The sequence below is a fragment of the Hyaena hyaena genome, unplaced genomic scaffold, assembly GCF_003009895.1.
Source record: "Hyaena hyaena isolate Hyena2069 unplaced genomic scaffold, ASM300989v1 scaffold_611, whole genome shotgun sequence".
NCBI lineage: Eukaryota > Metazoa > Chordata > Mammalia > Carnivora > Hyaenidae > Hyaena > Hyaena hyaena.
The window spans coordinates 865,897-888,753 of NW_024081242.1; the positions used below are offsets into that span (position 1 = coordinate 865,897).

Below are 22,857 nucleotides of genomic sequence, written 5' to 3' on the forward strand. Positions count from 1 at the left end.
CTCACCACACACAACAGGCGGCCCTTCCAGCAGGCTGTGAAGGACAGGCCAAGAGCGGCACAAAGAGGGACGCATGCAGGCAGCAGCCACCCAGGCTCACCAAGGCCTCCCTCCCACTAAACTGCCGGGCACTGCAGCGATGAAGTGGCTGCAAACAGGTTCCCTATACTCACTCAAGGAAAACCTTGAGGAAACAAACATTAAAAACGGCGAGGACACACTGCAATAAATAGACCAATTCCTGAACTTCTAAAAATCACCCTACTGGCAATTTAACTTTCTAAATGTAAGATTTTCCTTACGTGGGTTTTTTACTTCAAGCCAACAAGGTCCTTTGATCTTTCTGTTCATCAAGAACATTTCCAGGCTGGATGTGTTAGTCCCAAATACATGAGAAAAAGTTTCTCCTTTCAAATCCTGAGGAAGCTGTGGCATTTCAGCCTGAAAAAGGCAAAGAAGAAAAAAAACCCTTTTTTGTTTAAAACTATTGCTTTACATTTTCTGAAGTCTATATTTGAAATAAACAAAAGCCTCTCTACGAACCACCAGAAGAAATCCCTTTGATATATATGAAATGTAATTTGCAACAAATGAAATCCCAAACAATTCACAGGACACAAAAACAATTCACAATGACAAAATAATGCATCTTGATGGCACCCATTAGAAGAAAAATAGGCCAAGAAGCTCCCCGAAAAGAGGATTTCTGTCCAGAGCCGTACATGCCTTACTGATAAAGAAGAGCCGAATAAGTACCACTCCATTAGAAGAATGAAAGCAAGAGAGTGGAACTCATTCAAAATGCTCCCAGGCAACTTTTCATCACCACTGTCAGAAACATTTCTTAAAAGTTTCCCTTTTCCAACATCATGAGATGAAAACTCTAGAACAAAGGTAAAAAGAGGTTAAGGCCCCGTTAATTAACATCCCAGGGCAATGACCTTGCCTATCATGGGAGCAAGAGCAGCACTACAGCGACGCTACTGACGTTCCTCTCTCACCTTTCTGCTGCTCAGAAGGGACACTCCAACAGACTAATGATGCGCAACTCCATCATGTGGCCTTAGCTCCACTTGACAAGCAGTTGTTCAGTCTCAACTTATTTATTTAAAGATGCATACTTGAAAGCCTGAGACAGGCAGCGTAACTGGTGTTCTATGTGCTTAAATTAATTTGATCCATTTTAATTATTCATTACTCTAAGTCCACCTCAATGAACTTTGGGCTTGAGGAGCCCTGGCAATACTAATTGAAAGCCAGTTGAAATTTCAAAAAGAGAAATGTCATTCTCAACCAAAAGCCAGTAATTTTTACTTACTGCATATCTAACTTCCAAGTACTCAGATTTTTCTGGAACATCAGGTATCTCAAAAGCATAGTTCTTCTCCACTTGCTGGAGACAGGAGGGGGAAGGGGCATGCAAAAAATATATAAAAATAAAAATCATTAACACAAAAACTTCACAAATTAAAATGACAAGCATTACATGTACAATACATGCCCCTGTATTCAACACTGAGGAACCTACTATCATGATGGAACACAAAGGTCAATAAAGCCAAAAGGGCACCCTTTCCCCCTTTCAACTAGGACTAAAACACCCAGTGACAAAACGCTAAAAAGTTATCTCTTAGGCACTAGAGAACTTAGAAATATTTGCATTCAAGAAGGGCAATAAAAGATTAAAACTTTTTATAATGTTAATGTGTTAAATGATTTGCTACTCTTTGATATTAACCAATTCCATCTTGCTGGAAAAATTACTAATTAGTATTAAAATTATAGCTCCTATTTACTGAGTGTCTGTTAAGTACCAAGGACTGTTCTAATCACCTAACATGAACTAAGTGACTTAACTCTTGCAACAACCCTTGAAATAGGGCCCCATTTCTTAGGTGAACAAACAGGCCCAGAGAAGTCACAAAGCCCTTGTCCAAGGTCACACACAACAAAGTGGTAGAGCTGGGACTTAAAACACAAGCAGTCTGGTCCCAGCACCTATGCTCTTCACCACTGTACCAAACTGGTACAATGAATTTTTTGAATTTTAGAGGATTGATCCATCAGCCCTAATTCAAGCTCAAATAGTTATGACCATTAACTTATGACCTTAACTCAATCCTCCCTTTGCTGAAATCACTGTAAAAAGTATGCTGAGTTACAATCCCCTACGATGATGGTTAAAGGTGTCACCAATCTCACTCAAGGCCAGTCAATATGTAACACATAAAAAGAAGATTTTTATCCTATCAGAAACGGCACTATAGTCCCCAATTTTTAAATATAACACCTTAACCTTTTGACCAAACCAATTTGCCAGTAACTAAAAGAAAACAAACAAACAAACAAAAAAACCAGATCAGAACAGTTTCTTTACATTTCAGAAAAAGAACACAAAACATGCTGCCAAGTATTGGAGACAATGACTCTATGTTACCTGTCTATTCCAATTCACGAAAATTAATTTCTAAGTAGTTTAAAGAGAAAGAAAAATATTTTTACAAATCTAACATACTAGTTTTACATTGGTATCTATGAAATTTCCATTCCATGAATTACAGCCACAAAAAAACCCATTTTGCACAAAGAAGTCATACAATAACTATTTTGTTAAGTCAGGAAATGAACAAACAACTAGTAAACAAAGCTGGAAAAAATTATCAGCAAATACAAACCTTGGACTTGAACTTCATAATTTTATATTTTGCTGCTATTTTCTCATCAAATTCATCATAAACATCCTTCATTGTAACTACAGTTTCTGTTTCTTTTCCTGTATTCAGATCAATTTTCTGCTCTCCCATGGGGAGAGAAGGAAAGGGAAAAAAAGTATCTGTATTTGAGATCTTTTCAACAACCAGAAACCCAAGTCTCATTCGATTTTCATCTTCAGCCATTTAAACATTTAAAAGAACACTCCTATAGACAGATGAATTCAAAGATACGAAGAGACCCCAAAAAGGTGCTCAACCCAATGCCCAATCCTCCCAATGGCATCATAAAAGCACATCAGATAATGACTAATCCTACAAAATGAGAGAACAATGTTGTAAATCCTGACCAAGAAGCTTCACAGTTCAGCTGAGACCTCAGGGGTGGGTCTGGGGTTGGGAGGGGAGTGTGGATATTAAGACTCAAAGTAAAAAGAAGGAGCAAATGGAGCGGACCTTGCAGAACGGCTGTGGAGGAAAGGGTACTGCTACCTGCATAGCAAAAGCATGAAACCTGGGCCAAATCCCCTGGGACATTTTAAAGCCATATACTCCCAACCCCGATGAATATGGAAATGAGGGGGTGGGGAGAAGATAGCATTATACACTAAAGCGCACACTTGAACACTCTTGACAAAAACAGTTTTACTCCATTTTCTCAACCTCATTTTTCCTAACCGCTAATGGAGCTGCTGACAATCAGTGGTCAGGAGGCATGCAGCAGTAAGGAAGCATCAAGGCTGTGGATAAGTCACAGCCCCGTTGAAGAATATGGTCGGTGGCAGAACATACAATGTACTTAGAATTAGAGGGCAACCACTAACGATTACCGTTTCACGGGGAAGGAAGTAGAGTGTTCGCTCAATGTTTTTCACCATGACACAACAGCTCACATGGGTTTTGGCAGATTCAATCCAAACTTTTCCAAACAGAAATACCACACCTAAGAAAGTAAGGGAAAACCGCGAGAAAAGAAGTATTTCAGTTACATCACATTAAAGGTATAAAATAGTGAGTATAAAAGCTCACTGAATGTGTCCACACCTTCACCCCTTCATGACACACCATTTTTTACAGTAAATTTGAATCTGCTGCCACTCCCCAACCCCAATTCCTTTACTCAGTACTTATGCCAAACAACAATATCACACTAGTAAAATATGACTGCTGAGATGACGGGACAGAATGATTTTCTAACTCGGTGTAAACATTTTCCCTAGAATTAGAGACCTCCCAAGTAAATGGAGACAAACTTCAGTTACTGGGGAGACATCCCAAGTCTGAGTAGCCACCCTTGGGAACTACTGAGATGATCCAGGTTAAGCAGAAACCCCTGGGAAAGTGGGGAGATATTCCAGGTCAGTGTAGACATAACCTCAGAAATTAAAGAAATACCCTAGGTCAGTGTAAGGAAAAAAAACTTCCCTAGAACCAGGACTACCCAGATTAAGAGAAACAAAAAAAAAAAAAAGCAAACTATTCTCCAATAAATCTATTTAAACCTCCTGTGGGGGCACTTGGGTGGCTGAGTCAGTTGAGCATCCGACTTTTGGCTCAGGCCATGATCTTGTGGTTCATGAGTTCAAGCCCCACATCGGGCTCACTGCTGTCAGTGCAGAGCATACTTCGGATCCTTTGTTCCCCCTCTCTCTGCCCCTACCCCACTTGTGTACGTGTGTGCTCTTCCTCTCAAAAATAAACATTAAAAAAAATGAAAAAATAAAAATAAACTTCTTGTAAAGTATACGAATTTGCTTTTTGGCACTTCTACTTAGGAATAAAAATTAACATTGATGTATAATAACTATGTACAATCCATCAGTATTTTTCCACATATAAAATTGCACTTGGGGAAAAAGATAATAGACCTCATATATCTTATTCCATAAGTATCTCATAATAGGGCTCAACTACTATCTCCTATTTTACCCTTTTTATCTCACTCACTACTTAAAAATCTAGATAGGTGGTGCTTATCATGTTCATTTTTCTTCTATTTCTATTTAACAGATGATCTAGTAACCAAATCAGCAGAAATGCTCCTTTTGAGATTTCCATGTAATGTACACCACAAAGTGAAAACAAGCCTTTCTAGACAGACGTCAAATCACTGTTCATGCAAACTGGACATCAAGAAAGGACTCCAGAGGTTTGTCAACCTAAAAGATGGCCACTGTGCAAAACCCAGGGCTCTGTGCATAATTAGACAGCAGTAATCAACACAGCCACTCAACATAGCCACTTGTCTGAGACACTAAGAAAATTCTGGCACATGGAAAGGGTACTGTTCCCAAGGCCAATTACTCCAGTTTCACAAGATAGCTCATCAGTGCTTCCTTTTGTCACTCGTTCTAGTGGAAATAAGACCATGTAAAAAATTTCATTTCTGCAGATGATTAAAATTCTTAAAAGAGTTGTGTGATTTTCAGCTGGGTGGGGGTAGAAGGGGAGAGGGAAGGGAGGACTGTGGGGGATGATTAAAAAAGAAAAAAAAATCACAGGAGCTCAGAAAATTAAAAGTCATCCTCACAACAGTTAGAGACGAAGAAACAAAATTCCATGCAAAGAAAAATAAAGACCCTAATATTGGATTCACAGATTCAAATAGCTCATTTTACAGTCAAACTAATATCACACTTCATGCAACACATTTGACACTGCTTATGCCTCATTTGCCACAAAAAGATCATGGTAAACAAAGATTACATTCCCCCCAAAGTTACTAGCTGCAACCAGGTGCAGTCAGGATTATTCAACCTTGAAAAAGTCATAATGAAGACAGGATATCTTCCCATATGCAAAGAGTAAGATTCTTTTCATAATTATGGAGCATTCAGCAATAACTGACTTCCTTAGAATCTGTAAAAAAGTGAGACACAATAACAGGGTCTCGGGGAGTACTTCGTTTTTATTAGCAGCATTGATTTCACCAAGGCTCAGGGATCATTACCTGCTATCAAGATGAAACCGTTCAACCCCCTGAGATTAAAGGACTTTTTTTTTTTTTTTTTTTAAAGCCATCCTTTTTAACTCGTTGGCATCAATCACAGAGGACGCAGCTTAAGAAGTGCCGGAGAACAGCAGAGTGGACTGTGGGTGAGAAGCCCAGAGCTCTGGCCACTTTATTTTGTGAAGCCTTAGCTTCCTCTTCTGTAACCAGACCAGTCTGTGTGAGGCCTTCTCCAGAACTTGAAGTTTCCTTTTACCACAGCATTTGGAAGATAGGCCAATAACAACTAGTGCCTGTTTCAAATGCAGAATACTTCCCAATAGTGGCTGAAAAGCCCGATCTTTGACTATGGTTATTACAAAGGATTCAGTAACAATACGTATCATAAATTGGTGGCTTTCCTAACACAGCTGCACTTCAATGCCTCTATCTTAAACTCCAACAACTATTACTACAGACAAGCACTAGCCCATAGAAATTTCTGTGATGACAGAACTGTTCTGTTATCTGTGCCATCCATGGATCTGGTAGCGACTAGCCACAGGTGGCTATTAAAGCATTTGAGATGTGGCTGCAAAGCCAAATTTTTATTTCATTTTAATTACTTTAAATCTAAATTTAAAGAGCTACATGTGGACAGTGGCTACCACAGTGGATGGTGCAGCTCTAAACCTTGTCCTGCAAGACCATGCTGCTTCTAAGAGTATCAACCAGTAAACGAAAGGTACAAATAATAAACTCATTTTCACAAAGAAAACAAAGATTGTTGCTTCCTCAGGTTCTCGTCTTTGGCACTTGACAGCGGGCACCCTGATGGTTTCTATGTGGATTAACCTGGGGCGGCACCATGTCTGTCTGCCCCCACGCTGCTAGTAGGCTTCAAGAAGCAATCTCAGCAAGAGGAGTGAATGCACCTCTGGCTCCCTGAAACTTTTCATGTGCATCTACAGGACTGTCTGTAGCTGTGCAGTTCATTTCAATGGACATTTAATAAATACCTACTACGTGCTTGGCATTAGTCTGGAAGCTGGAAACAAAAGTTCCCAGTCATCTAGGAGTTAAATAAAAGGCTTTGGAGTAAGAAAAACACAGAATCAGATCTTTATAGAATAGTATGGCAAACAGTGCAATAGGAAAGGGTACGATGGGGTCCCAAGGAAAATGAGGCCGGTCTGGAGGATTAGGAAAACGTCCAAGAGGGGCGCCTGGGTGGCTTAGTCGGTTAAGCTTCCGACTTTCGCTTGGGTCATGATCTCGCGGTTCGTGGGTTCGAGCCCCGCGTCGGGCTCTGTGCTGACTGCCAGCTCAGAGCCTGGAGCCTGTTTCGGAGTCTGTGACTCCTTCTCTCTCTGACCCTCTCCTGCTCACGCTGTCTCTCTCTCTCTCTCTCTCTCTCTCTCCTAGAAATAAATAAAAAACATTAAAAAAAAAAGGTAAAAAAAAAAAGGTAAAAAAAAGGAAAACGTCCAAGAGATGACACACCCGGGCTGAGTCAGTGAGGCCATTCTAGTCAAACACAATGAGTAAAGGGACATGGTATCAAGACGAGCACGGAGATATAAACTATCTCTAGAACACAAAATTCATACACAGCAGGCATCAGAAGCCTTGCTAAGGAACTTGGACTTTACATTGTAGACAGTAGCCACTGAGGTGTGTTTCTGGATTTTTTTTAAAAACAAGGAAATGGCGTGGTCAGAGCTCCCCTTCTGAGCAGTCGCTCTGGCAGCAATGTAGGGGAGGACAGCTGAGGGTCCCTATGGTTGTGATAGTCAAGTGGGGGTCAGAGGTGGAAGTTGCAAGGAGAAAGAGAAGACAGCTCGTGTACTTTAGGAGGTAAAAACTGACAAGATTTGGTGAGAGTAGTGAGGGAAGGGGACAATCGAAGCTTGCTCCAGAGCCTCTGGTTTTGATGGGACTATTAATGAAGACAGGGCATCAAATCCAGCACCGAGGAGATACAGCGGAGGGATTAGTACTGGAAGGGCAGGCCCACATCAAGCAACTCTCGCAAGCCCCCTAGTGTTGCACTCCAGAGAGCAGAGCGGGAGACACGTGAAGCACATGTGAAAATGGTGTCCCCTGAAGCCGTACAATGTGGCAGGCCTGGGGTTTGGCAATGGATGGGAAATACTTGCTCAGCCTCACGCAACCCACTTGCCAGTCTACCTTCCCCTGGTGAGTAGCACAGAGGAAGTAGCCAAACAGGTGAGAGAGTCTAACCAAACTGTCTTGTCACAGCTAAAATATATACCATTTCTAAGATGGCTGAGGTTTCTTTTTAAGATGGCTTATTCTTACCTACAAACTAACACACCACAGTTTGCCACTCAAATGGCTCTGCACGTGTCCCTATGCATTTGATATACTGAGGCCTATTAATGCTTCCGCCTCCCTTCGGAGGAGAGACTGTTAACAACTCTCCAAAGTCATTGCCTGGTGATCTTTAGGATAAATCTGGCCTACAAGTCTGATGGTTAATGCTTACTCTTACTCATTCACTTGCTTTACTGATACTCTATTTTCACTGGATGCAGCCTCCAGGAAACCACTTCAAAAAATACAGTTACGTCTACTCTCATACCCAGAAAATGGACCTGAGTGAAGGCAACGCCTTAAGAAAATATATGGTATTTTATATTAAACCGACATACCTTGTCATGCCCAGCCCTGTGGTGAAGAAGGGCTCAAGGAGTACAAAAAAAACTAGAGAGTCTCCTGGATTTGTCTGAATCAGAATTCACATTTTCAGTTCATTCGGAGGAGGACCTGGGAATCATGCTTGATTTCTCCTTTCTGTCAGCCCCCACGTCAATCCATCGACAAATTCATGTCAAAATACATGTGAGATACATGCACTTCTCTCCTCCTCCAGAGCCACCACTAGGCCAAGTAACCAGCATGCTTGCCCTGGGCTGAATGGTCTCCAGGCTCCAGCTTTCCCCTCCCCACACACACACCTATGTATTCTCCACCCGAACTGAAAGGCTCGTATTAAACTGTCAACCCAACCATGTGACTACCACCGCCACTCCACCAGCACTTAAAATCCTCCATCACAGCCCCTTCCATTCTTAGTGAGCTCTAAGTTCCTCAATGTGGCTTTCATGGTCCTTCATTACCTGGCCTTTGCCTTGATCTCCAACTTCATTTTCTACCAACCCTGTCACCTGATTACTATGCTGCAACTACACAGGCCTCCTTTCTCCTGGCCTCTGTGCTCTTCGGGGCCTCACAGTGACATGCTCTTTCATCAGCTCAGCATGTGCCTCAAACCTCAGCCCAATGGTGGTCTCCAAAGAGAGGCCTTCCCTGGCCATCCCCCAACTAACTGCCTTCACACTACTTATCAACTCACCTTATTTACTGCCCATTTTCCCCCACCCACTCCCACCGCACTCAAATGTAAGCTCCATTAGGATTGGGAATTTGTCCAGCTAGTTCACGCCATCTCAGTGCCTGGCACACAACAGGTGTTCAATTTGCTGAATAAAGAAACAAATTAATGACTGATTCCATTAAAATAAAGTACATTAAAAGTTGTAGTTAAAATGCATTAACTACAACTTCAGATACAGCAAAGGTGAACAACAAGCACAGATTCCAAAATCACATATAACTGGTTTTTAGAAAAAATATTTTTTAAAAAATGTTTTTAACGTTTATTTGTTTTGGAGAGGGAGAGAGAAAAAAAGAGAGGGGGGGAGGGAGGGAGAAACTGAGTACAAGCAGGGGGAAAGCAGAGAAAGGGAGGGAGACACAGAATCTGAAAGGGGCTCCAGGCTCCGAGCTGTCAGCACAGAGCCCAACGCAACGCTTGAATCTACAACTGTGAGATCATGACCTGAGCCGAAGTCAGACACCCAATCGACTGAGCCACCCAGGCACCCCAGAAAAAACATTAAAAATTTTTTTTAATGTTTATTTATTTTTGAGAGAGAGAGTGAACACGCGAGCAGGGGAGGGACAGAGAGAGAGGGAGTCATAGAACTCGAAGCAGACTCCAGGCTCTACAGAGCCCGACGTGGGGCTTGAACTCATGAACCGTGAGATCATGACCTGAACTGAAGTAGGACGCTTACCCAACTAAGCCACCCAGGCACCCCAAAAACATTTTTAAAGATTATTCATACCACAGTTCCTCTCCACCGGGGTTGCTCACACACTTCACAAGGAATGAACAGTGCTCTTTTACGACACATGTATATGAGGGCAGGGCCTTTGCCAATTAGAATAACTAAAGCATCTAAGGGAAAGGCACCGTTCTGTATTAAAGGCATACAGTTCCCATATGTGTGATTACCTGGTTGGGTGTACTGATCTTCATAAGCATCCAGCCAATAAAACTGAAACACTTGTTCCTCATCTGCCCCTTTCACCAGTGGGAGGTGACTGGAATCCACTTGGACTTCCTGGGCTAAGAAACTGCTGTCATCTTCCTGATCAATGTCCCAACAAGAAACATCTGGGAGAAAATTTCCTCTGCAGAAATCACATATCAAAAACTTTCAAAATCCAACTGAGTAGTCTGTACTGCTCCCTGCCAGAGAAGTCATAAAATGCTCTTACAAGTAGGATGTGGTCCCTTTCCCAGGGTCTGCCTCCTGCTTCACCCCCTTTGCTGGCTCACTCTCTTGGTCCCAAGTCTTGACAGCCATGGGCTCCACGTCTACTTCCTCAGCTTCCATAGGCTCATCAAAGTCCCCGTCTTCAAACTTCATTGCCCCGGAGTCCTCCTTGTCGTCTCTACACAGAGCGGGCGCTGACTCTCCTGTAGGCACCATCACACATTCCCACCATGTACTGCTGCCATGCCACACAGAGGCGTCCCCAACACGGCAGGAGCAGCCTACCCTCTCTCCCACGCTGGACCGGCATTCCTGCTCAATCTCCAAATTGGATGTTTTTTTACCTTTTGCTGCTATGGATTCAAATCTTTCACCCTTAAAGCTGCTATCACAATACCTTCAAAATTGCCTCCACTTCCTCCTTCACGGGGCCTCCATTTCTGACAGCATTTTGCAGCTGCTGCACACCCCTGCAGCTCTGCCTGACATTAGACTTACCAGCAAATTCAGCATGTTTAAGAGGAACAGAAGTTAATGGAGGCTCCTTCCTTGAGACAGGGGAAGCAGTTTTTCCTGAAGGAACCGCCTGTAAATATTTTTAAATGTTCGGTCAGTTAAACCTGCATAGTAAAAAATATGCAACTGCCCTACCCTGACCGGAGGAAATGACGGTTCCCATTTATACAACAATTTTATGTATCATTAATGTAACAGCTTCCATTATTTTACTGTTACCTAGGTTTACAAAAAAATACTTGTTTCCAGGAAGAAAATTATTGCATTTAGCACAGCTGTAATACCTATAATAAACACATACTAGTTACTAAAAATTTACTATGAAAAAAGCAGGCACATGCTATTTTTGAAATACATGAAACTATATAATGAAAAGAGAGTCCTAATTTAAAACAAAAATCAAGAACAAATTCAAAAGCATTTCCTTCACATAGGAAGCAACAAAGTAAGTTTTAAGCAGTAATATAAATCAAGATCGGAGGTCTGTCCACACACTTTACCTTAGGGGTGTGCACAGAGAAAGGATTCAGTGAATCTCCAGCGGATCTTTTCTTCTTTGGTATCATTATAGGTGGTAGAGTTATTTGAGGAGTCTTTAAAAGGAGGAGTAAGACAGACATTCACTGCCATGCGTGGCTTACCAGAGGACAGAAAAAGTACATATCTTCCCCCAGTGAAGCCCAATAAGCAAAGCATTTTTCCTTCCCTGGTTCCCCAGCAGATCTAATGTTCATGTACTGCAGTTACTATAGCAACAATACCAGACTCACTAGAAAACCAGAAGAGATATTAAATCCTCCTCTCACCAATTTTTTCTTTTTACAATTTAACATACTTTTCTCCTACCCTTCTAGGATATTACATGTAAAAACTGTCAAGCTAGACACTACACGTGTTGTTGTTTTAACGAAGGGTTACTTAGAAAGAAAACAACATCTCTAAATGAATTTCGTCTCCATGTGAAATAGCCCCAGTGCAAATCCCCAGAGGAGCTGAGCCTGTCTGAGCTCTCTCAGGGACAGCTCACTGACTCTGCCTTCACTCCCTCTCTGAATTCAATATGAGGATCTCATGCCTGACTGTGCAGACTGACAGGCTTCAGTCTATTTCGGGAACACACACCGCAGCCCCTGAACACGAGCACCATGCATTCCCAGAACTGATTCATGCCTACTCTTACTACCTCAAATACATCCCCACACAGCCCCATCGACATAACTGCATAGCTTGTAACAGCTAGAAACTACTCAACTAAAGTGGTAAGAAACCAATTTGGAGTTGTTGTTTTTTGTAGGTTTTGGGGGGGGGGTTGCCGTTGAATTTGTTGTTTCAAATTGTAACAGCAGTCTGTTTTGTACAATTACTGAACTGTTTCGTCAGCCTATGCCCCCCACATATTTGACAACTCCCAGAGAATGACTCACCTCAGTGTTCAGATCTTGTAGAATGTCACCTAGCAGATCATCCTTGGACAAGTCAACAGCTTTCTGAAAATTATAAAGGGTGACAGAATGAGAAAGCTCTGCACTTCACATTTTCCCCCACACCATGTAACTGTGAAAGGAAGAACCCAACCAGTCAGTCCTTGCCTCTTCAGTCCCCACCCCGAGGGCTCATCTACTGGTCACAGAGCTTAACAACCACCTGTGTTTGTGTAACTCCCACACCTAGAGCCCCCACCTCCTTTTAGCCTCATTCCAGGATCCTCCTGCTAATCAATGAAATAAGCACCCTAGCCATTCACTTTTCTTCTCCAAGTTCCAAACGATGAGGTGCCTACATTCATCTAAAAAAACACATCCAACTTCGAGACAGTGGAAAAATACAACTGAAATATCTGATCTCAAATACATGAAGCGCCTATTGTCCATACAATCAAATACTAAATTTACTTCTCAAAGGAAAACACAAAATATAAGGAAACCATGAAACTTACATCTGCAGTCTTCTTCCCAGCACTCGCAATGAACAGTGACTTGATATTGTTTGGTTTTGTCACCGCAGCCTTCTTTACATTCCTCCTGTCTTTAGTACGTGCTTTATCATCTTTTCCTGTTGGAATACAACTTAGTCATAAACATGTACAACTAAAAGCCTAGTCACCTGCCCTCTGTATAGAAGAATGAAAAGAAAAACATAAAGAATTCAAAATACAAAAACACAGGCGCCTGGGTGGCTCAGCTGGTAGGGCATGCAACTCTTGATCTTGGGGTCACGAGTTCAAGCCCTATGTTGGGCGTGGAGCCTACTAAGAATAAAAAAATACAAAAATATGAGATTTTTATACACGGTACATAGGGAAGTTTTTAAAAGCAGCTTAATTCAAGAAAACTTAGGCTAAATGTTATTATAAAAACTGATGACGGGGGACCTGGCTGGCTCAACTGGTGGAACATGTGACTCGTGATCTCAGGGTTGTGAGTCTGAGCCGCATGTTGGGTGCAGAGATTGCTTAAAAATAAAATCTTAAAAAATTGATGAAACACTATTTAAGTATCTGGATAGTTTATTAACCAGGACTGTTTAATGGCTATTATTAGTGTGAATAGAAATCTTTTTAAAAGGTAGAATTTTTGTTTGTTTGTTTTTTCTCCAAGAGAAATGAAATGATCAAGCTCATTTGGAATCAGGGCATTAGCCCACCAGCCGTCAGCAGATCATCTTTTTTTAGTGCTCTCCTGAATCTGGCAGGAAAAGCGAACTATAAAGAAATAGGATTACCAGTCATGGGAGTATAGCATTCTAATTTCCATCTTCTGAGGAACAGCAACCACACACACATACACACACACACAATATGTCGTGACAACACTAAACGGCACAGAAACTTTTGCTCAGAGAAGAACAACTTGTGTCATGCTTTCTCTTAGGGCCATGTGTTAATCACCTACAAACTCTTCCAATACTGTCAGTTTTATTCCTCCCTCTTTCTGATTCGTTCCAGAAGTCTCTACCTCAAAAAGACCTAGAGTGAACAGTTAATACAGTGTGGCAGAAGAATACACACACCGGGGCGCCTGGGTGGCTTGGTCAGTTTAGCACCCAACTTTGGCTCATGTCATGATCTCCCAGTCCATGGGTTTGAGCCCCGTGTCAGGCTTTGCGCTGACAGCTCAGACCCTGGAGCCTGCTTCAGATTCTGTGTCTTCCTCTCTCTCTGCCCCTCCCCAACTCATGCTCTGTCTCGTGCTCTCTTCCAAAAATAAACAAACATTTTAAAAACTTTTTTAAAAAGAAGACATACACAGATGAAATAGAAACTCGAATCCAGAAAAAGCCCAAATTACTTATAAAATCTAGCATATAATAAATGCGGCATCTTATATCACTGGGGAGAAGATGGACTTTTTAACAAGCAGTGTTGGGTATCCAATTATAAACAAATCAGTACAAACACCAAATAAATCACAGATCAAAATTTTTAAAATGAAAATATGCAAATACTCTCAAGTTCCTTTGTAAACTGGGTATAAGGAAAGTCTTTCTAACAGATTCAAATCCATCTGCAAGAAAAAAAAAATGATAAATTCAATTATACCAGACAGGTTTAAAGACAAAACAACAGAAAACGTTTCCAGTGCTTTGCAGATAAAGAACCAATTTTTCTGATTAAAAAAAAAAAAAAAAAACTCCTGGGGCGCCTTGGTGGCTCAGTTGGTTAGGCATCTGACTCTTCATTTCAGCTCAGGTCACAACCTCACAGTTCGCGAGTTTGAGCCCCGCATCGGACTCCGTGCTGACAGTGTGGAGCCTGCTTAGGATTCTTTATCTCTCCTTCTCTCCCTGCCCCTTCTCTGCTCATGCCCAAGCACTTTATCAAAATAAATAAATAAACTTTAAGAAAAATTCCCAGATATTAAAAAACCTCAAGGCCCAAAAACAATGTGCACAATAAACATCAACATACAGTGCACATTAAAAAATATATAAACAGATGGGGCACCTGCGTGGCTCAGTCAATGGATTGAACATCCAACTTCGGCCCCGGTCATGATCTCACGGTTTGTGAGTTCGAGCCCCACATCAGGCTCTGTGCTGACAGCTCAGAGCCTGGAGCCTGCTTCAGATTCTGTGTCTCCCTCTCTCTCTGCCCCTTCCCCGCTCACACTCTGCCTCTTTCTCCTTCAAAAATAAACAAACATTGGGGAGCCTGGGTGGCTCAGTCAGTTAAGCGTCCAACTTTGGCTCGGGTCATGATCTCATGTTCATGGGTTCGAGCCCCACATCGGGCTCTGTGCTGACAGCCAGCTCAGAGCCTGGAGCCTGCTTCGGATTCTGTGTCTCCTTCTCTCTCTGACCCTCCCCTGCTCACGCTGTCTCTCTCTCTCTCTCTCCTAGAAATAAATAAAACATTAAAAAAAATTTAAAAAATTTATTTCTAGGAGAGAGAGAGAGAGAGAGACAGCGTGAGCAGGGGAGGGTCAGAGAGAGAAGGAGACACAGAATCCGAAGCAGGCTCCAGGCTCTGAGCTGGCTGTCAGCACAGAGCCCGACGCGGGGCTCGAACCCACAAACTGCGAGATCATGACCCGAGCGAAAGTCGGACGCTTAACCGACTAAGCCACCCAGGCGCCACTAAAACATTTTTAAAGAAATAAAATAAACATTAAAAATAATTAAAAATAAAAATATATATATAAACAGCTATTAAGTTTTATGAAAATATGCTCAACTTCATCTGTAAATGAAACGCAAATGAAAACCACACTTGAGTGTCACCTCTCACGTATCAAAGTGCCAAAAATCCAAGAGGCTGATAATGCACTCTGTTGGCGAGGCCATCAGGTCTAAATGAACACTCATCCTGTTCATGGGAGTGCAAAATGGAACAACTGCTACCGAAGTATCTCCTAAAACTCCATGTGCACTTACTCTCGGAGCCAGTAATCCTCGTTCTAGGAGTTTTCTCTGAGGAAAGCCCCACACACACCAAGTTATTCAATGCAGAATTTTTTGTGAGAGCAAATTATTGAAAATCTAACTGATAACTCAGGGAAACCATTTGAACATACCATCACCATATGTTTACACAGTAAAACACTATGCAATTATATTGAAATAAGTAAGTAAGAAAGAAAAATCTCCATATCCTAATATGGAATGATTTTCAGGTCACCTTGTTAAGTGAAAAAACAGAGTATAAAAGCACCCACAGAAAAATCTCTTTTGTGTTAAGATGAAATATAAAAATATATACACATAATTCTATTCCTGGGTATATACACAAAAGAACCAAAAACAGGTGTTCAAACAAAAACTTGCACATGAATGTTTGTACCAAGACTATTCACAATAACCAGAAGGTGGAAACATCCCAAATTCCATCAGCTAATAAATGGGTAAAAAGTATGTGGTATAGCCTTGCAATGGAATATTATTCAGCCATAAAAATGATGGAAGTACTAATACATACTACAACATAAGGGAAACTTGAAAACATTATGCTAAGTGAGAGAAGCCAGACACAAATGGTCACCAATTTTATCATTCTATTTATCTGAAATACTCAAAATAGGCAAATCCACAGAGACAGAAAGACTAATGGCTGCCAGGTAAGAGGAGAAGGAAGACTGGGGAGTGACTGCTTAATGGGTAGGAGTTTCCACCTGGGGTGCTAAAAATGTTCTGAAACTAGCTAACAGTCCTGGCTACAACCACTGTTAACTTATTAAACTTCAATTATGAAAAAATGTATGTGTATTTAACTGCGATAAAAAGGATGTTTCTTCATGTACCTAAAAATGAAAAAATGTGTAGGACATTTGTGAAAAACATAAGACAAATGCTTTTTTATTGAAATCTTCTGGCAGTTTGAAAACAGAATAAATGGCCAAAATGTTTAGAATACAAAATACAGGTCCTAACACAGGATACCAAAAAAGAAGGTCAACAGAGGTCTGAATAGCAAGGAAGGTTTCATAAGTAGGCTTTAATCTCACCATTGTAGGTTAGTAGTATCTAAAAAGAAGGACAAAAAGAAACATAAAGAATAGGAGTCAACATGTGATGTAGAATCTTCTATAGTTTTAGTACTTGTTTTTGTTTTTTCATTTTCCTAGTAATGTTTTCTCATTAAGACTTAGTTAATATTTTGTTTCTATTTGAAAACAAGTCAGGGATTGGATCCACACCAGAAAGTTGTCCTTTTACATCTATGCAAAACTCTACAATTTCTTCTAAGTCTTCAAAGTGGATTGCAGAATTCCATTTCCCTTCCTAAGATCTTAGGGACCCATTGGGCTCTCCTGAGAGGCACTGAAGCAGTGGGGACTCATCGGTAAATGGTGGCAAAACATGGAATAAAGACTCAGTCTCCTTCAGAACGCCAAGTCATTTTCTTCACTGGTGTGTTACTGGGAAGAGATAACAAGACGACAATGGAAACAAAAAGATGGCTCGTGTATGCAATAAATACTACATACTTTCTCTGCACATGCTACTGTGATTGGCACTGAGAGGACTAGGACATTGGTCCTTTTATCAAGAAGCCCCGGGTCCAGTGCAACCTAACTTACAGACAATAAAACTCACGTCCAGGTAAGTGATGGGAGTCATTCAAGATGATACAGACAATTCACAACATAGCTAGAACTCAAAGTCCTCTTCAGTTCAGGGAGATAAAAGGCACACAAGCTCCTTTCATTCTCTTCTTCATGGACACACAAAAACTACAAATATACAAGTAGCCACACTGCTACCAAGAGGTACCACTGTGTAGAGTTCCTATATTACACAGGTTGGCAGAAACCAGGAAAACAGTCTACCTTAACTTATGAATGACTAAGAAACATCAAAAACTAAAAAAAAAAAGGTTAGAAATTGGGTAAAAACCAAGTAGAAAGCACAGTGATGAGAAGATACATCTGGGTCTTGATCTCAGTTATCATTTTGATTTTGAAATCATGAAAATCTTTTACAATATTCAAAAAATAAAATCAAAAACAAAGAATTTTGTAAAACCCTAATTTGAATACAAACACAAATGAACCTATGTAGTAAACTGATAAAACAGCACACAGAAATAAATTACTTCATACACCTTCCAAACACAATTCCTCCAACTATACAACCTTAGTGAGAATAAAACTATTATTTAGCTGTTTTTATGTACAACTGAGTTACAAATATTCACAGTGCTGTTCAACCAATCTCCAGAACTTTTTCATATTTTTTTAAAGTTGTTTATTTATTTACTCATTTATTTATGTTGAGAAAGAAAGATAAAGCGTGAATGGGGGAGGGTAGAGACAGAATCCAAGGAAGACTCCACACTGATAGTGCAGAACCCGACGCAGGGCTTGAATCCAGAGCTGTCAGATCATGACCTAAGCCACAGTGGGACACTTAACCAACTGAGCCACCCGGGCACCCCGCACTGCAAAGAAATTATAAACTTCACTTAGAAAAGCTGTCAGTAGACATACTGGTTTAGTAGCTCTAAAACTTCTCGAAATTACTTTGTGTGTATTTTAAAAGACAAGGGTTGGGGCGCCTGGGTGGCTCAGTCAGTTAAGCGTCCGACTTCGGCTCAGGTCATGATCTCATGGTACGTGGGTTGGAGCCCCACGTCGGGCTCTGTGCTGACAGCTCAGAGCCTGGAGCCTGCTTCGGATTCTGTGTCTCCCTCTCTCCCTGACCCTCCTCTGGTCACACTGTCTCTCTCTGTCTCTCAGAAATAAATAAAACATTAAAAAATTAAAAAAAAAAAAGGACAAGGGTTTTCACTGCGTTGAAGGCAGATACAAATATAGAATTAGAGAAGATAAAGTAAGAACCCTGTGGCACCATATTTGAAATGAGTGTATCAGTATAAAATCATGACAGACATATAAAATCTCTTAGTTCTGTTCACTAAAAGGGCCTAGACCATTGCATCCACTGCCTGCTTCCAGAGGCTCTCTGAGAGAAAAAGATCATAAACAGGTCATTTTAATACAATATATGCAAACCACAGAGGTATGAATAAGTGATAGAGAGACCGGCCTTATATGAAGAAGTGAGGAGAAAATCAGCAAAGGTCTCATGGAAAAAACAGCCCTTGAGACTAACCCTGAAGAAAGAATAAAATAAAAGCTTTAATGTTAGCCATGTTATTTTCTAAAATGAGAATAAAGTCATTCTTTTGTGAGCATAATAGAAAAGTAATAAATAGTTGGGGAAGGAAACTCCCCCTACTCCAGCTCCATAATCATTTGAGCAGAGAAACCCAGGAGTACCATCCACCCTCCAGATCTGAACACTGCTCGCCACTAAAGGAGCCATGATTCTTGGGGGCAACGGCTGACTCCAGATCCGCAAGAAGAATAATACAAGGAGAACCTCGAACATCTTTTTGGCCCAGGAAGCAAGGAAATGCTCAAAGACTGATGTGGTCATGTCAAAAGGACATAGGAGGAGGGGCGCCTGGGTGGCTTAGTCGGTTAAGCTTCCGACTTTCGCTTCGGTCATGATCTCACGGTTCGTGGGTTCGAGCCCCGCGTCGGGCTCTGTGCTGACTGCCAGCTCAGAGCCTAGAGCCTGTTTCGGAGTCTGTGACTCCTTCTCTCTCTGACCCTCTCCTGCTCACGCTGTCTCTCTCTCTCTCTCTCTCCCCTAGAAATAAATAAAAAACATTAAAAAATTTAAAAAAAAAAAAAGGACATAGGAGGCAGCTCAAAGGAGGTCCCTCTGCCAAATTCAGGATAATTTGAAAATCAAAAAGAAAAATAATGATAATGGATACTGAACTATAACAGTAATTTTATTTAAATCTTTGAATTTAAAGTGATCATTTTAAATAAAAGGAGAGAAAAAGTCATCAAAAGATACTGAAAGCATTGGGTGACAGTTGGTGGCTGGAAGATATACACATGATCTCAAATTACCACCCCTCATGTACATTAATACAAACGTGGAAAGTTAGCTTTGCAAGGAACGGATCTGATGAAAATCATTTTAGCCAAGAGATCAAACTTAGCATCACCAATAGGACAAAATGATTTTATGTGCCCCTGATATGATCAGTGGAAAGGATACAATTTCATCTATATTGCATCTTTGTCAAAATATTTAACCTGACTCTCTACACCAAGAAGCAATCAGGCAAATCTCAGATGATGGGACACTAAACAAAACCAGCCTGGTCCATTTAAAGATGTCAAGTTCATAAAAGACAAAAAAAAAAAAAAAGCCAGAGAAGGAGGAGCAGACAGATGGTGCTGTGCTCTAAGTAAGACTCAAGAGACATAAAAATTGAAGTGGACTCTGCATTTGAAAAAACAGCTATCATTTTGAGCTAACTGGGTACATCTTAGCATAAACAATGTATTAGATGATTATTATGAGAACAGTACTGTGGCTAAGTAGACAAGTGTCCTTGTTCTTGGGAGGTCACTGCTGAAACCTGTAGAGGTGAAGTGTTACGGTGTTTACAACTTACTTTCAACAAGTTAAGTAAAACTTAAGTCTGAGTATATGTGGTTGAGAAGGGGGAAGAGGAAGAAAGTAAACAAATGTTAAAAATCCACAAATTTGGGCCCGGTCTTTCTAAAAAGGGCAAGATAGAACAGATCTCAGGCTCTGTGGCCACACACATCTCTTGCGCTGCCACATATCCTTTGCCATTTTTCTCTTTCTAATAAACACCTTTTAAATACGAAAACACAGGTCATGTGGGCAGCTCAGTCGCTTGAGTGTCCAAATCATGATTTCAGCTCAGGGTCATGGGATCAAGCCCATTATCGGAGTCCGTGCTGAGCACGGAACCTGCTTAAGATTCTCACTCTCTCACGTGCTCGCTCGCTCTCTCTCTCTCCCCCTCCTCCTCTGCCCCTCTCCCCTGCTTGCACTCACTCTCTCTCACTAAAATAAAAAAAGAAAAAGAAAAAAACCATTCTGAGCTGGGGAACTACAGAATAACAGGCACAATTTCCATCTAGGGTAATGAAAATGTGAGACCAATTGGAGTGATAGCTGCAAACCCTGACTATAGTAAACACCACTGAAATGTACACTTTAAACAGGTGAATTGTATGGTATGTGAATTATAATTCAATAAAGCTGTTCACTTGTGGGGATAAGCACTGACTGTTATGTGGAAACTAATTTGACAATAAACTATTTGTAAAAAAATAAATAAATAAATAAAATAACCTGGCTGTGAGTGGCCATAGTTTAATGACCCATGATCTACACTCGGTGATAATAATGACGTCAAAAAAACAAATACTTAAGACAATTTCTCATTCGCATTTTACAGACATTAAATCGGGCTTGTTTACTAAAGAAAAAACATTTTGCCAATGATTATGTAGCTAAGAAAATCTGACATATTCATTTATATCATTTTAAATTTTGATTAGACAAAGCAAGTTGATTACTAAACCTTATTATTGTACTATACTACTATCAAAGAGCTAAAATTATAAGTACATCAATTCAGCAGGAATTAAAAGACATCACTTAACTGCCGCAGCTCTCAAAATCACCAAGTCTAAAATGACCACAGAAATGAAATTCCAGGGGCGCTAGGTGGCTCAGTCAGTTAAGCATCCAAATTCGGCTCAGGTCATGATCTCGCGGGTTTGTGAGTTCGAGGCCCGCATCGAGCTCTGTGCTGTCAGCTCAGAGCCCGGAACCTGCTTTGGATTCTGTGTCTCCCTCTCTCTCTACCCCTCCCCTCCTTCACTCACAGTCTGTCTGTCTGTCTCTCTCACACTCTCTCAAAAATAAATATTTAAAAAATTTTTAAAAAAAGAAATGAAATTCCAAAATAAGTAAAAAAACCAAACTCTGGATCATAGAGACACAAAACTTCCTTTCATGGTATTGTTTTTCTTTTTACATTTTTCTACATAACTATGCTTCTCTCAATATTAGAACATATTCCACACATAAAAACAACTATGGTAGGCCCTTTACACTTAAACCATGTCTAAGTACCAAGTCATCTCAAATTTTAATGCTGAAAGTCTCAAAATAGCACTCTCTTGGAAACAAAATACAGTTACCTTTCTCGAAAGAATCAAGGGCATCGTCTTCAAGGTCATCATCAAAAATCTCTCGGCCATCCTCCACATAGCCAATACCATCTACGGGAACAAAATTTTAAATTGGAATCAAGTTTCTAAAAGTGGCTAGAGGTATTTTAGCAACAACAAAACACCTTTTATACCCACTCAGATGTTCTCCTGGCCTGTGCCATTTTTACGTGTAGCAGAAACCTGTTCAGATGGGTGTCAGATGAATCACAGCATCTACACAGCAGCTCTGCTGAGTCAAAACCAAAGGAAATATGCTATGTCCATATAGGTGAGCTAGGGAAACAATGTGGCCCACAAGATCAATGTGTGCCTCAACAGGATGCTTAGCAGTGGTTTTACTCTACCAAAAGAGTAAAAAGTATAAGAATCGAGACCACAGAGGCCCAAAAAAGCACCTCAGTCTACCAGGGAAACCTGGCAATATAGCGGAGTCCATCTACAGAAAGAGAAACATAAATATGGTTGCTGATACAGTCTACACCCCTCCCTGTGGCTGGCAATCACACATGCCCAGGAAGTCACACCCATCAAGCAGGAACCAGTGGGCTTTCTACACGGGCTGTAAGAACATCAGTACCAGCCTCTGCCCAGAGCTTTCCACTGTCCAGGTTACTCTGCACACGTATAGCTTCGTGTAATCCTCGCGGCCACTCTGTGCAATATGTAGTTTTCTTATCCCCACATCACCTGAGGATGCCCCACAGGTATGCGGTTTCTCCCAATTCCTACAGTCACTTCCTGGAGGACTTAAACTATCTTCTGACATATGTGGCTGGATTCTCCAAATACCTCAAAATAAATCTCATACTGTACTGCCTCTGCACTCTCAAATACTGTACTTGAGAAAAATCTGAACCAACAGTATTGTCTTCACGGTGTCTTACGTCTGCTCGTGCACAGCAGCAACACCAACACACGAGACTCCACAAAACACAACTAGTACGGCGTCTAGAAGGCCATTTCGTCCCACGTACCATCGTCCACGATCCAGTCATCATCCTGGCGGGCCTGAACCAGCTTCGAATACTGTTCTTCATCAACTTCTTCATAAACACTTGTGAAGTCCTCAACCTGCCATCACACAAGTTTGA

The 22,857-nt window shown here is 41.0% G+C and overlaps 1 protein-coding gene across 1 annotated transcript in view; it reads right to left on the bottom strand.

The window, feature by feature from the left end:
• The window catches only part of POLA1 (DNA polymerase alpha 1, catalytic subunit), a 306,108-nt gene that overhangs the window by 275,419 nt on the left and 7,832 nt on the right, over positions 1 to 22,857 (bottom strand). Inside the window, exons 3-14 of the mRNA XM_039257241.1 lie at positions 22,741 to 22,837; positions 21,734 to 21,814; positions 12,682 to 12,797; positions 12,170 to 12,232; positions 11,246 to 11,338; positions 10,728 to 10,815; positions 10,231 to 10,432; positions 9,965 to 10,143; positions 3,542 to 3,654; positions 2,676 to 2,792; positions 1,319 to 1,393; positions 303 to 441 (exon numbers count right to left, since the gene is read on the bottom strand). Coding sequence (XP_039113172.1) covers positions 303 to 441; positions 1,319 to 1,393; positions 2,676 to 2,792; positions 3,542 to 3,654; positions 9,965 to 10,143; positions 10,231 to 10,432; positions 10,728 to 10,815; positions 11,246 to 11,338; positions 12,170 to 12,232; positions 12,682 to 12,797; positions 21,734 to 21,814; positions 22,741 to 22,837 — 1,363 coding nt within the window. The remainder of the gene's footprint in view (positions 1 to 302; positions 442 to 1,318; positions 1,394 to 2,675; positions 2,793 to 3,541; positions 3,655 to 9,964; positions 10,144 to 10,230; positions 10,433 to 10,727; positions 10,816 to 11,245; positions 11,339 to 12,169; positions 12,233 to 12,681; positions 12,798 to 21,733; positions 21,815 to 22,740; positions 22,838 to 22,857) is intronic.